This window comes from Musa acuminata, chromosome BXJ3-4 (genome assembly GCF_036884655.1).
Source record: "Musa acuminata AAA Group cultivar baxijiao chromosome BXJ3-4, Cavendish_Baxijiao_AAA, whole genome shotgun sequence".
Lineage (NCBI taxonomy): Eukaryota > Viridiplantae > Streptophyta > Magnoliopsida > Zingiberales > Musaceae > Musa > Musa acuminata.
The window spans coordinates 25801357-25816808 of NC_088352.1; the positions used below are offsets into that span (position 1 = coordinate 25801357).

Genomic DNA, 15452 nt, shown 5'->3' on the forward strand with positions numbered 1-15452 from the left:
TTTTCTCATTCATTTTTTTCGAACTTTGATATTGAAATTGATGAGTTCGAATCAAACTAACGAGGGTTAACATATCCGAGAAGCTGACGTCTTATAAATTGTGAATTAAACCAGTATATATATAGCTCGGTTCTTTTATAACTTAACAAGATGAGACTAAAAAATTATTATTTTAGTCCTCTATTAATCTCCACCTTACACATGAATGTTTTCTAATAATTCTGTCTTTGGTGCGATACTAAACTTCAAAAGAAGTTGACTGAATTCCATATTAAATTTTATAATTATTCTTATAGATTATAAATTATAGAAACATATGTTTCCAAGTTGAGAATATGTTTCCTAAGTAAACAGTTGTAAGTTTTATATGTAATTGAATCTCCTGACATGATAATTACTGGAGAGCTTTGTGATCCGACATGGATCCTCATGATGAACACGGCCTCTGATCTGTCCTGGTTTTGTTTGTTCAATCATGATCAGATTTTGTTCGTGATATCAGGTCTTTCTCCATTAAACCGGCACAGAAATGTGGTGGCCATCAGGTCTTCCACCACTTTTGAGGAAGATGCATCCTTCATTTGAATCCGTAGATAAAATAGGCTCGTCTTGGATTTCCACCACCTGCTTGCGAAGAAAATGACGTGCGGCATCGAAGGGGAAGGGGAAGGGGACCGATGCTACGGAAGGGGATGCGAGGCAGGTCGCGGTTGTCGAAGACTGCTGCAGCGTCGAGGTGGTGGGCGGGGCGGGGCGTGCCGGCGCCTACAATTGAAGATGTTGGGCAATCCAACAATTCTGTGGCCGTAAGGTGAGCACTCAACAAGCTCATGATTGTTCCGTGGACTGCCAGTTTCAACGTCCTCTTTCGACTTGTGCTAGTCAACGTTATCTTTTTTATTGATAATATCTAAAAGAATAATCTCAGTGCGAACAAAAAAAAAAAAAAAAAATCTATCGGAAAGACATGAATCTCTTATCAACTAAAAATAAATTTATTTTTTTCTCGAAATGATCATCATCAATAAAAAAGATTTCAAATCGTTTTCTCACGAGTAGAGTGGCCTTGCAACTTAACATCGTAACGTATACAATTAAGTGAGAAATCGTCAATATTATTATTGGATCTTCGACACACATACAAGTGTAAGGAAGAATATTATAATAGGTTAATTGTCATATCAATTTCATTTGATCTAAATTATTAATTAAAATATTTAAATTAAAATTAATAATAATATATTTATCACATCTTTATATACAAGTTAATCTTAATAATATTATTATTATTATTATTTTTTATCTAACAGCAATCTCGTGCTCGGTGGACTCTTTCTTTGCCACCGTCCCTTCTTCTACTGCGGTGGACTCTTTGCCACAGCCCACTCGACCACTGTTTATAAGTGGAATCTCGCAAAAGTGATGATTTGACTGGAGAAACCGGACAGCCTGGAAACTGCTGTGGAGTTATCGAGACACACAAGCTTCAACTGTTTCCAGGATCTATAATGATGTGAACTGTGATCCTCAGGTTAGTCTCAACCCATCCCCGCGTGTGAATTTCTGATCTACTGATCACAAACAGCAGTAATAGCTCGTTGATAGAATCCAAAGCATGCCTCCCACACTTTTAATTTTACTTTGTGAAACGTTTGGGCCACGGCGCTCGCCATTGGACCTCGGTTTGATGATGATGATGACAGAATAAATCTCAGACCAACATGGACAGTTTCTCTCTTCCCTTCTCCCAAAGCGTCACATATGGGAGGAGAATAATAGCAGGAACTACTGTTTCTGCGCAGGTGGAAGAGAAGATGTCTCTCTCCTCTGCTCTTTCTTGGTTTCGTTTCTGGTTTTCCGATGAGAGTAGCGGTGCAAGGTGCCACCTTTATGGCCTGGCGTTCTGTTAAGGGGAGAAAGGAGCCGTCTTTGGCTATCATTTGACCTCTGCTCCGGTGCGTGATTGAGAAGAGGGGAGAAAGGAGCCAGCCATGCCGGATGGGGTGGCCACGCAGGTGGACTGCGGCTCCCGGCTTTTCCTCGCGCTTCCGGACGACGTGCTGGCGCTCGTCTCCGCCTACCTTCGCCCCCTCGACCTTTGCGCCTTAGCCCTCTGCTGCCGCGGCCTCCGAGCGGCCGTCGCCTCCTCCGAGAAGGCTTGGCTTGCCCAGTGCCGCCGCCTCGGCCCGCCGGCCCACGCCTTGCCTCTCTGGCGCGAGGGCGTGCGCTCTTACCGTGCCCTCTGCCGCTTCCTCGCCGCCGTCGCGCCCCTCCTCGGGGTGTGGGTCCACCAGAACCCCGAGCTCGGCAACGTGGTCTCCGTCCTCTGGGGCTTCCTCTCCGTCGTCGGCGTCCGCATCATTCCACAGGAGCTGGGGCCGCTGGGCCTTGACGCCGGTCCTCTGCTGTGGGCACCGGTGTTCGAGATCCTTGCCGACGCCGATGGAGCGCCCTCCTGCTTCTTTCTCCATGGCCGCGGCGATCACGGCGAGGACTGCCTCTACCCCGGCTCTGTCCAATCCATCGACCCCTCCTGCAACATCCTCCTTCTCGAGGTCGACGTCCGTCACAAAGATCCCGCCCTTCCACCGGGCACCCTTCATTTGCCCCGCTCCCAGATCTTCTCGGCCGTTTCTGATCGCAAAGATCCAACCTTGGGGAGGAAACTTCGTTGGTCGGATTCTTCCAACACCATCTCAAGTCCCTCGGCGGCACCTCCATCCCCTCCTTCTATCCCATTTAGCCGGCTGCCCTTCAGCGACCGCCGTCGGCTTCTGGATCAGGTGGCCGGGAGAGTCCGCCTCGAGATCCCCTTGGATCTTGCCACTGCTCCTCTTTTCGATCGGTCTCCTCCATGCGACGACGCCAAGCTGTTGGCCCGTCGATGGTCCGAACTCGTTAACATGCACAAGCAGATCAGCGGAGGACGCATCGATCGGAAAGCGGCCGAACTGGCACCAGGCTTGATCGAGCATGCAGCCACCACTAATGGGGATGTGATTAGCCATCACCAGATCACCGTCTCCGGCAAAAGAAAGGCCCTTGTCTCTGTGGCGGCGTACCTGAGAGATGGATTCAAACAATTCATGAGCAGGTCGAATTCTTCCAAGGTAGCTGGGTTGATATCAAGAAACGGGAATTCTTGGGCGAGCGCCCAGAAGAAGCATGCGCAGCTCCACCAGTTCTTGATGTCCGGCGATGCCGTCGGACTAAGCTTAAGAGCGACGCACATGAGGCTGACCGCGTACAGGGCGTGGCCCGACATGCATGACAACTGGTTTGCTCTCTACAAGCTCCCAATGCAGGTCCCATCTGCCTGCCACGACTACGCCGGTCTGTGGGCTGGCACCTTCGGCTGGCCTCCGGGGCAGCCTTCCGAAGACAAGCCTGGGAAGGCCTTGTTCTTCTTGTTGCTGTCGTACGAAGAGGTTGAGGGGCGCCCTCTTTTGATCGCAACCAAGATATTGGAAGGAACCCACTATGTCCTCCACCCCAATGGTTCTGCAATGTTCATTGCAAACCTTGACGAGACATCGTCGGATGCATTCCCATGGGAGACGGACAGCGAACCTCTTCAAGTGGAAGTCGAGCAAAGCTACAGCGGGGAGGGCATTGCTAGTGGCTATGGATTTCGGTATCCTGGCTCTAAGCCTGGCTCTTTGTTTGTTCTCCAGAATGGGCTACTTGCATTTGTTTGGAAAGAGTCCAGATCTGTGTTGACACTGCAAAGGATAGACTTGCAAGAGCTTCTGAAGAGAGGAGAAAGAGTGCCAATGCTGCCTCCAGTTGCCAACTTCTCCTATCTCACCAAGTCCTACTCCAATGTGTTTGCAGGAATTCTGAGCAATTCCAATTGTTCATATTGACCAAGGTATGATTGGTCCTCCTGATGCAAATCTTATGCAACTTGTTGGTATTACATGTTATCTTGTTAGCTCAGATTTAAGCTTAGCAGCGTCATGATGTAATCTTTAGCTTCTTACTAAGTTGATTCAAGTTGCATTCACTTCTTAGATTGTGTAAGCATATCGTATTGTTTAAATGATGGCATGAAGTGATTATGCTGCCTAGTTACCCCCTCGTTCTTGTTAATTAGACTGTGTATGAATATTCCGTGAAAATTATTTTTTCCCCTTTTAATGCATTTTGTCAACTTATGTGATATTTGATCCATTTGCAATTAAGTAGCAGCTTATCATAACATCAGCTTTGTGCTTGATTATTTTTTTCACTATTATGCATAGATCTTCAAACTATAAATTTCATGTAATCTTGAATGATGTCTCAAATTTGTGATAGTTCTACATCATTAGGCGCATTACGAGTACAATTCCCTTCACTATAAAATAGAAATACTTAGCTTTGTTGTTGAAAGAGGATCAAGAGGAGTGTGAAAGAGTCTAGGCATACAGGTACTCAAGCAAGTTATACATGCAGGTCTAAATCTTCTAAATTTAGTACACATGTTAGTATTAATACTTTGATGGTCTAAATTTGAGATCTTATATAAAAGAGATATGCTGCCAAGTGAGAAAAAATTGCTTGATTGTGTTGTTGAATGAAGGATAACAAGTCATGAAATCACAAAGATGTGGTGCATTGTGCATCGATATAGAAAGAGAAATACTGACACCGTGAAAGAGGCCTAATTTAGTACCAGACTGCATCATCAGAGAAAAATATAAAGGAAAAAGAGGCTAAGGGAGTTGTTACCAAGCAACTTTATTGCAAGATGGTGCTCGGGTCAAAAAAATAGTGCTTATGACAAGTATGGGTAGAAAGATTAATGAATCAAACAAAATCATTATCGTTAAAGGGTGAGAGAATTCTTGTATGCATTATTAGTTTGAGAGTGAGAGAAATAATTCGCAAATGCACATATCATGGAATTGCTTTCTTCAGAATTTCTTTAAGTATGTTCAGCTCAACTAATACATCAGAAACATTTTGGTGCTGACATTGCAGCCGAGTCTTTATTATTTGCAACAGAGTTTGATGATCAGGCTACGCTTAGGATCTTCCACTACCCTACCCTAGATAATCCATCTAACAGCTTGAACCTTCGAGATTAGTGGTAATCTAACTCATCATTTTGTCTTGGTAATAGATCATTGTTCGAGGATTTATAGAACACTGGGTTTTATGATTGTAGAGTGAACTCGATGTCAGAAACTAAACTATTATTTGGTGGTTTTAGGTGACTGATTGCGAGGAGGCACTCAAGCTTCCTACGATTCCCAGGTAATGTTTAGGTGTGATAGAAGGATTCTCAAACTCCACAGGCTCCCAGGTGGACTCGACCGCACAGGCTCGTAAGATTGTGCAAATCACCCAGGCAACTTTACATGTTTTGCTTTCTGCTCAGTTGTAGTAGGTTGACATCATGGGGCTACGGGTTGGGGTCAACACTAGGTTAGAACAGTTGAAGTAGTTTGGTTCTTCCACTTCTTGTTGAGGTTTAGATTCATCAGACAGAAGAATCTATTAGGCACTGTTTGATTCGTTAGGGCATTCCAGAATCTGGCATCAACGTTAGGTTAGAACAGTCGAAGTGGTTTGGTTCTTCCACTACTAGTCGAGGTTTGGATTCATCAGACAGATAAATCCATTAGGTTGTGTTGGATTCGTTAGGGCATTGAAATCTGGCGAGAATGTGGATGCTTAGATGTGGATTAGTGATGCCTGATGGAGCATTATTTTGCATCAATCGTCGGTCACTGGAAGCGGCAGGAGTTCATCACCGTTCAGTAAGAGAATGAGACCATCACATATACGGAGCTTCCTACATATGTCGAGGTTGTTAACAGATCGCATAAGACTGTGAGAATTATTGAGGAGCATCAGAAACATAGAGACCAGAGAAATTAGAGTTGATCCTGATCGTGCCATCTCGCAATGTCTCGAAGAGCGTATTTACGGCCTTTCGAGAAGGAAGGCCAAGCAGCGGCAGCAGCACCGAAGGTATCGATAATCTTTCGATTAGTTGTTTGATGGGACAATTTATTTGCTACTGCAGACACCAACCAGGGTACGAGAAGTTTTTCTTTTTAATGTATCGTTATCATTATTGTTTTTGTGATGAGGTCCCGATAATTAGCGACTGCATCAGGTCAGGGTTGATTATTTTTCTGCGGCATCGAACTACTTGCTTGATCCTATTTATACACTTCTTTCATTGTTTGCACTCAAGTTTCATTGAGATGCTGTCTAGTTAACGGGGTTACACAAAGGATAATTCTTTATGGACAATTGGGGTATCCAAGAATGTTTCTTTTTTATATTTTGAGTTTTCTAGATTTTGATGTTATAACATGAATTGATCTTGGTTTATCACTAGACAAATTGTCAAAACATTGTCTATTAATTTAGATTTTGATGCTAAACTATGTGAATTTGTAAAATCATTTCAAATCCAGTGAAATAGTCACGATTTTAATTATTAACTTGGATTTAAATATTATTTATTAACACACGTATATATATATATATGTATATGTATGTATGTATATGTATATGTATGTATGTATATGTATATGTATGTATATATATGTATATGTATGTATATATATGTATATGTATGTATATATATGTATATGTATATATGTATATACATGTATATATGTATATGTATGTATGTATGAATGTATATACATTCATACATATGTATATGTATGTATGTATGAATGTATATACATTCATACATACATACATATACATATATACATGTATATACATATATACATATACATATACATACATACATATACATATACATATACATATGTATATATATACATATATATACATGTATATACATATATATACATGTACATACATATATATACATGTACATATATATATATATATATATGTATATATATATGTATGTATATATATATGTATGTATATATATATGTATATATATATGTATGTATATATGCATGTATATATATATGCATGTATATATGCATATATACATGTATATATACATGTATGTACATGTATATACATGTATGTACATGTAGATACATGTATGTACATACATATACATGTATGTACATACATATACATGTATGTACATACATATACATGTATGTACATACATATACATGTATGTACATACATATACATGTATATATATATATATATATATATATATATATGAATTCAATTATTTTATCATGAGGTTAAAAAAGCTAGTTAAATTAATGGATCATTTTTTTTAATTAGTTTTTTCCTCTTCAATCTCTTTATCTAATAAATGAGGTTATGAATTTTGCTTATTCCATAAATTGAACAGTAGACACATGAATTATGGCTTCAAACATGAGATCATTAACCTTTTTCTATATCTTTCGAGTCGAAGAAATCAGACGAATAATCCTAATTCAATCAAATACTACTTTATTATATTAAATTAAGTATAAGATAACGATGCACTAATAAAGCATTATATACACATTTCTTCTTTCTTAAGGAAAGAAGAAAAATTAGATTAAGTCAACTTAATTGACGAAAAAAATATTTTCCTACATTAAGTTTGATAATAATTTATTCGATTCGAATCCGAATCCGATCTAATTTAGAATTCCTTTTCTTTTTATTTGGGCCAACCCACCAGCCCAGCTGGTTATCCTGTTCTCGCTGTGAAGGTGGTGCTCCAAATCGGCTCTTATCCCCTCGTAGCCATGGTGATTTGTATGAAGACTACTTCATGGATCGGCAACAAATCAATCGCAGGGTCTCTGTGCAATAAATTTGTGGGGTTGTCAAAGGAGGACTGCTTCCGAGAAGAAAGCAACCGAGACGAAAGAGATGGAAGGCTTCGAGGCCGGCGGCGCGCGGAGCAGACAAAGTAGCCGATGTGCCGCCCGTCACACCCCATCTCGACACGATTCGACACAGTGGAGGAGGCGGAGGCAGAATGACGGCTTGTCGCATGACACGGAGTCCCACTCCCCATCGGCGCACAACACCCTCCCCCCCCTCCCCACCCAAAGCCCACGTGAACACGCCCCGTCCCTATGCGCTCCCTGTCCCTCTTCCTCTGCAGACCGGCGCCGAGACCTCGTGGCCGAAACTGGTGCACACAGCTAATGCATGCCAAGTGTTTGATGGAATGCAGAAACGGGGATGGAGAGAGTTAGACGGCGCTCTTTCATCACCAAAAGGTTTTACGTCAGCCGTATGGCGACGGGTGGTGCCCAGCAGTCGCGACGACTTCAATCTGGATCACGTGAACGGGATCCCGAGTTGTCGCTGTTGCGGAAGAGGGCCGACACTGCACCACCTCGCCGTGGAGGCTACCCACGGAAAGCGGCTGTTGATAATGCCCGGAATTGTGGTTGGGGGAATCAAAGACCGTGTTGTGACTCGGAGGTGGCATGTTATGAATTTTCTGTCCAATTAGTGACCTAAGGGGTTACATGCAAAAGATGCATACACAGAACCCGAAGAGAACCCAAAGGTTGCTCATACAAAATGCCACAGAAAGCTCAAAAGTCCGACGAGGCCAATTTGTTGTCAGATGAAACAAAGGACATTGGATTTTATGAGCTCCTGTTGTCACCATGTACACAATCTTGGATTGGGCACTCGGGACTGATGTAACATAGTCCAGCCTTTCTGATAAAAAGGAACGTAGTGCAGACAGAAGCTGTGAGTTTGGAGCTCAGAGAAGAATGGGGTGGCAGCATCAGAAAAGCCCAACTCCTGCCAGATTTTTTGTTGGCAGACTGCAAGATTGAGTGAGAGACCACCATAACCAGCCATGGCCAAGGGCTCCACCACCCACACCCTGTTCTTATCACCACCCAACTGTATACGGCAGCAGCCCGACCTGCTTCTGACTTCAAAAAGACCTCACATCACCTGTTCTTCACTTGTTTGCTACTTCATATCCATCTGAGCACTTAAACTCGGTAGATAGTTGTTCTGCTAGCATCTTAGATTTCTTTAGACGAGACATACATACACATAATATGATCTGTGATATACAAACATGTGTTCTCAAATTTGGATTTTACCAAACATGAATTATGTGTGAACAATTACGTCAGAGACGATGCGAGTCGTGTCGTTTTCCAGAGATGCGACTATATTGGTTTCGGAATCGATCGAGATTTGGTCCACATTATTATTTTAGGTGTATCTTAGAAAATATTTTAATTCTTCTCTGTATAATATGGCCATCATATCAAGATAAGGCTGTCAAAGAGGTAAAGTTCGGCAAGGGAGTATGTGTGCCTTGAGAAGATTGCAGTAGTCGGAAGGCATGCATGGGGTAGATTGGGACACTGCATGGGAATAACAACAAACACCTTGGGGGCCGCCTCCTGAGACTTCTTGTACTGGCCGATAAACTCGAGTCCGCACCACTTGTTCTTTTATGTTGCTAAGTCCAAACCTCGCATCATAATAATTATTTCTTGAGAGACCTAAACGTGATATACTGTCTCCTCCACAATCAATTTTGTTGCCTTCCATGTTTTGGACGTGTCTGAGACAAGAGGATATTTATGGGCAGGCCCTGGCCAATTGGAGAGATATATATATATATATATATATATATATATATATATATATATATATATATATATATATATATATCCCTTGAAAAGTGTTCTTATTTTTAGAATTTTCTAATGATGTCATTTTCTTCCTAATACTTGTAATACTCTTGATTTATTATTGATTTCCACCTCTCTTTTTTTCTTCTCTTTTTCTATTGATTGGTCTGAGTGAACTGGTCCAGTTATAATGATTTTACATCGTGTTTTCGACAATACAAGAAAAGCACTATAACGTAATACAAAGATATTAAATTCTAATATAATATTTTTTTAAAATATTATATCATTATAATATTTTTTTAATAATATTAAAAAATATATTGTAACATAGCATAAAAATAGTTATATAATTTTTTTATTATTACTAAAAGTATTATAAATAGATCAACTCCAAAAGAGAGAGAAAAGACGTATGTGGATGACTATGATATTCCAAGTATTATGCAACATATGGGGCAATTTTTGAAAAAGCTAGAAAAGATGAGTTTTTTCTGGAACTCATGTTATATATAATAGATATCACTTTACAAGGTGTGTATTTATAATAAAAAAATTACTTACTTATTTGCGATATGGAAAATATAATTGACTAACTTCACTGTTTGAAGTATTAAGTTTTTTCTTTAATATATTTAATTAATTAATAATCATGCAATAAACCTATTCTTATTTTTATCTTACAATAACAAGAAAAGATTGTTCTTTTCTCTAGTAGAAGCATTTCATAAGTTCTTCTCTTGAGGATATTATAAGTTCAACCATTTCTTCCTACACATACATATACAAGAGAGAAAAAATTATTTACTATTCCTAATTGTTTAATTCATAAGTTGCTTCTTTTAGGAAAAAGTTTACATTGCCACTGAACACTTAAAGTAGAATGAGATCAAGCTAGCAATAGGGTTTTCATTTCTTCATCCCATCCGATCATTGTGAGTCCAATAAATATGCTATAAGATTAAAGGCAAAACCTAGTAAATTATCAATCCATAATTGATTTTAGGCTCACTCTAGTTGAGCATCTAGTGAAAACAATCTATAAGTTGCTGCATGACAAACAACATTACTCTTAATAGAAAATATATATAGCATAAAATCAAATTATTGTTATATATATATATATATATATATATATATATATATTATGATAAAGGATACACATGACTCTACTCATGATTATGGTATTCTTCAGATATCCATTCAATAGGAAGAATATTCTCTCAATAAAATAAGATAATTAAAAAAATTATGTATATATCTTTCATTTAAATACTCTAAACATCATGAGATATGTTTGGATCTATAAATTTACCGGGGTTGGATACATATCCAATTAGGATATGTTGTGGTTTCTTTACCACTAATATCAGCAATGTTACTATGCCATGAATTACATATAAATTTTAGTTGACTTTTCACATCCTTTGAAAGCCATCGCTATCATGAACAGATGGCTACAAAATTTATCCATTGTCTTACTACAATAATTCATAGATTGATCTTTTAATTTAGAATGACTCGAACTGTTTATCTAATTTAAAAATTTTTTGGTGATAAAAAAAGGTGTACACCCAAAAGAACAGAATTTGAGTTAAAGGGACTCTAATCCTTCATCTCAATTTTGTGTTAACATGTTATAGAAATATTCTAATAATTAGGCGTTGTATGTACCCTTCGCCCTCCAAAGGCTATCACTGGTGGCGTTTGCCCTTTCTCCAAACCCAAACTATGCTCCATACCCTTTCTATCCCTTCCTTTGTCCTTATCCTGCCTCGCACCCCTTACAAATACCTCATCTTGACGCCACATCCTTCTTGTCTCTCTCCTGCCCTCCCTCCAATCACGCACCCAGAAACTACATTCTGCTGTCTCCTCCTCCTCATGGACTGCAATCCCACCTCCATCCTCCTGCGCACTCCCTTGGACCTCAACAAGGAGCGAGACGCTGGCGCCGGCGGCGTCGTCTTCAACTCTTCGGTCCTCGGGAACCAAGCCAGCATACCCAAGGCATTCATCTGGCCGCAGTGCCACAGACCCGCCACCATCGACGATCTCGACGCCCCGTTGGTGGACCTCAGCGGCTTTCTCCGCGGCGACGAAGCGTCGACGGCGCGCGCGGTGGAGTACGTCAAGGCCGCCTGCTCCACCCACGGCTTCTTCCAGGTCGCCAACCACGGCGTCGACGCGTCGCTGGCCCGAGAGGCGATGGACTGCGTTGACGGGTTCTTTAAGCTCCCTCTCTGTCACAAGCTACGCGCCCGGCGGAAGCCCGGTAGCGTGTGGGGCTACACCGGGGCGCACGCCGACCGCTTCTCCTCCGAGCTGCCATGGAAGGAGACCCTCTCCTTTGGCTACCACGAGGCCGGCGGCGGCGACCGCGTCGTCGTCGACTACTTCGCTTCCATCTTAGGCCCTGATTTCGATAGGACGGGGTAAGCCATCGCACCATCTTACGATAAGCACGAATCGGCGAAATCCACTGGCATTGACGCTGAAGGTTTCTTGTACACCAGGCTGGTTCTCCAGAGGTACTGCGAGGCGATGAAGAAGCTATCGCTGGTGATCATGGAGCTCCTGGCAATAAGCTTAGGAGTGGAAAGAAGCCACTACAGAGACTTCTTCGAGGACAGTTGCTCAATAATGAGATGCAACTACTATCCTCCATGTCAGGAGCCGGAGCTGACGCTCGGCACCGGCCCGCACTGCGACCCCACCTCGCTGACCATCCTTCAACAGGACCAGGTGGAGGGCCTCGAGGTCTTCTCCGCCAACAAGTGGCGGTCGGTCCGGCCGATTCGCGACGCTTTGGTGATCAACATTGGTGACACCTTCATGGTACGTAACCTGCTGCCTCTCTTTCTTTCTATAGACAAGACTAATAGTAGTGGAGACGCCAAAGGGCAAACACCATGGAGTAACAGTGCAGAGTTGCTGGTCGCTGTCTCCTCTTCTTTACTGTTTGCTTGATCACGGTAGGACCAGATGGAAACATTAGCATCAAATAATTAAGCCAGGATTAAGCTCAAAAAAAAGAAAAAAGAAAAAAAAAGACACATACATACATACATACATCATCAACGACACCAATGCTTGTCTTAGGTTCACAGGATTGAGTATGTGCTAGACGACAGGGTTCGATGTGCAGCGCTCAAAATGATGTGGGTGCGTCCCCGAGAGGGACAGCTGCTTATGTATTTTACGTACCCGTTTTATATGTGCTATGCTATAAAACGTGTTTGGCCCAATTTTACTACGAGTGCACTCAGATGCATATATCCTTTTCTAAGTGATTGAAGCGTCCGACTCCAAAACACTATCGAACAGGACGTGTGTTTTGTATTTAATATCTAATGTCTCAGATATTGTACACTAAAATTCGATCTTTGCAAGTTGGTGTACCTATTCAAAGTTTGCTTTTAGATTTTATAGGAAGCTTCAAAAGAAATTAAAGAGAAAAGAGACAGAGAGAGAGAGAGAGAGAGAGAGAGAGAGAAACAAGGAAGAACCTGAATGTTCTATTGCGATGATGAAGAATGGCTCCCATGTCTAATTATTGTATGCCCCCCTGTCTTTGTTCTGCAACATAGGCGTTGTCCAATGGAAGGTACAAAAGCTGCCTGCACCGGGCTGTGGTGAACAGGCATCGGGAACGGAAGTCGCTGGCTTTCTTCGTGTGCCCCAGGGAGGACCGCACCATCCGGCCACCGCCGGGGGACCTCGGCGGCTCGCGGCTGTACCCGGACTTCACGTGGGCGGAGTTCATGCAGTTCACGCAGCGCCACTACCGGTCTGACACGAGGACACTCCACAGCTTCACCAATTGGCTCTCCTCCTCTAACTCCCTCCGCCAGTCCACCTAGAGGTGCAGATCAGGAGGTCACCTGATGCTCTCCGTTCATGTCTTTTCTTTCTTCGTGTACAGCGCATGACAGCAGCGGTAAAGACGAGGGTGATGAAGTCATGATTGCATGCAGCACCCATTCTGCATCACATATGTATGGAGAGCTCGATATGATTGGTCGCTTCATAGTGTTTTATGCTTCTGTGTTACAAGTTGAGTTACGCAACTGGATCTGAGGAGGTAAATGCCAAGCCCAGATAAGATCCAAGAGCTCCTCTCGCGAGCTTGTTGTCATGTGCGGGTAGAGAGAGAGAGAGAGAGAGAGAGAGAGAGAGAGAGAGAGAGAGACGTTGTCATTGTTAGGGCAGAAGCGACCAACGCGTGTAGTTCGAGGAGGAGATCCAGTATCTCACAAGCGACGACCTATCAAACTCCGAGGTGGGCCACGGAGAGGAACACGATTGTACCAAATATTTGATGAGATGTTGTATTGGCCAACATGCTCCAAAGTCCAAAGTCTTTTTCTGCGCAGGCTGGAACGAGCAAGGGAGGAAGAAGCTGATGCCGTAAGCCTTGGACGCAACCGGGAGAGGCCAGCCATTGGCCTCTCGGCTCCTTTGCCCTTGTCATGCATGCCTTGTATTTTTACCTTGCTTTTGCTGCCTCTTCTTCTTCTTCTTCTTCTTCTTCTGGTGGCCTCACCAATTCACCTTTGGCTTGTCAACAACACATCACATGAAGTCGATAAAAACCTTATACAATGATGCTAAGTGCATATTTGTAGTTATTGCCCACAGAATCCTTCTTGCCTTCAATTATAAAGTGGACTTTACTAGAAGAATATCAGTTTACCTGTTGACTGATCACCCTCACATCACGCATCCATGACCATATTCTAAGAGGATATCAATATTTTTATAGAGTGCAGGAAGATTAACTGACGGTCGCATATAGACTCATTTCTCCAATGATGGCTGGCTGGCTGAGTAGATGTCAAGAGAAGGATATAATAATATTGATTTACTTCTTAGAAAACTAGAACTAGTAACAACTGATAATCGAATTTTTTTTCCTGGGTAACATCCATCACAATCCAAACTCAAAATCACAATAAAACAAATATCTTCTAAGTTCTTTGTGGTATTAATCTGATTGTTAACTGTGTGTTGCATGCAACTGAATTGAATCTTGCAGAGAGAGAAGAGAAAGGACTTGCAGAATCAAATCCCTTGTTATATACAAGTATTATACTGTAACAGCCCTACCCTGGCATGAAGATGGACATGATACAAAGTACAAGGAGACAGATCAGACTTTAATCAACTTAACATGTATACGTATGTACATATATGTAGCCTTCTTCTCCCAAAGAAACAGCAGGTTCTACCCACTAATATTGATCATGAGGCTACTGGTTTTGGACGTTTGATGCAACCCCTCCTAAGCTTTCCTACCTTTTCGGACACCCTTAACCATGGCAATAGTTCTTAATGAGATTGGCCAAGAGCAAAATGCCCCTAATTAGTTCAGAAAAGATCCGAAGCTTGATGCGGCCATGTCTCGGCTTCGTCGTCCCTCCCTTCCTGCCCTCCTTATTAACTCCACTACTGCAGGTTGCACCTCCACCACACTTGGCTCCCTCCATCACTCTCTGAGCACAGAACACGAGAGGAAGAAGAGCAGAAGTAGAGACGGGAGAGGGGAGAGAGGCGAAGAACTCTGTATATATAAGTGGGTTTGAGAGAACGTTCAACGCGGTTTTCTTCTTCCTGACGACGGCCGCTACGATGAGCTTTGCAGTGCAAAGGGAAGAGGGTGTTGCGAGGCAGCAACCCTGGGACCCAGGTGAATGCGATGGGTGAGAAGCGTTGCAGCCGGACGATCGTGATCTGACGTTCGAGGGAGCCCTGCGAGAAAGCACATGATGCTGCGTGATCTGACGTGGGCCCACGCGGTTCCTGTGGGGATCCATCAAGTGACGACGTTGCTCTTCCTTCCCGGTTGGTTGACCAAGTCATGCTGAGCTCCTCGCTTGACTT

The 15452-nt window shown here is 42.4% G+C and overlaps 2 protein-coding genes across 2 annotated transcripts; both read left to right on the forward strand.

Annotated features, from left to right (window-relative positions):
* Positions 1-1636: 1636 nt before the first annotated feature.
* LOC103981802 (F-box protein At5g39450) lies at positions 1637-6278 on the forward strand. Its single transcript, XM_009398545.3, has 2 exons — positions 1637-3871; positions 5198-6278. Exon 1 carries the CDS (start codon positions 1992-1994, stop codon positions 3864-3866), a length of 1875 nt encoding a protein of 624 aa, XP_009396820.2. The 5' UTR covers positions 1637-1991; the 3' UTR covers positions 3867-3871; positions 5198-6278.
* Positions 6279-11403: 5125 nt separating this feature from the next.
* LOC135634893 (gibberellin 20 oxidase 2-like) lies at positions 11404-14174 on the forward strand. The gene is made up of 3 exons (XM_065145609.1): positions 11404-12004; positions 12086-12407; positions 13160-14174. Exons 1-3 carry the CDS (start codon positions 11454-11456, stop codon positions 13430-13432), a joined length of 1146 nt encoding a protein of 381 aa, XP_065001681.1. The 5' UTR covers positions 11404-11453; the 3' UTR covers positions 13433-14174.
* The last annotated feature ends 1278 nt before the right edge of the window (positions 14175-15452 follow it).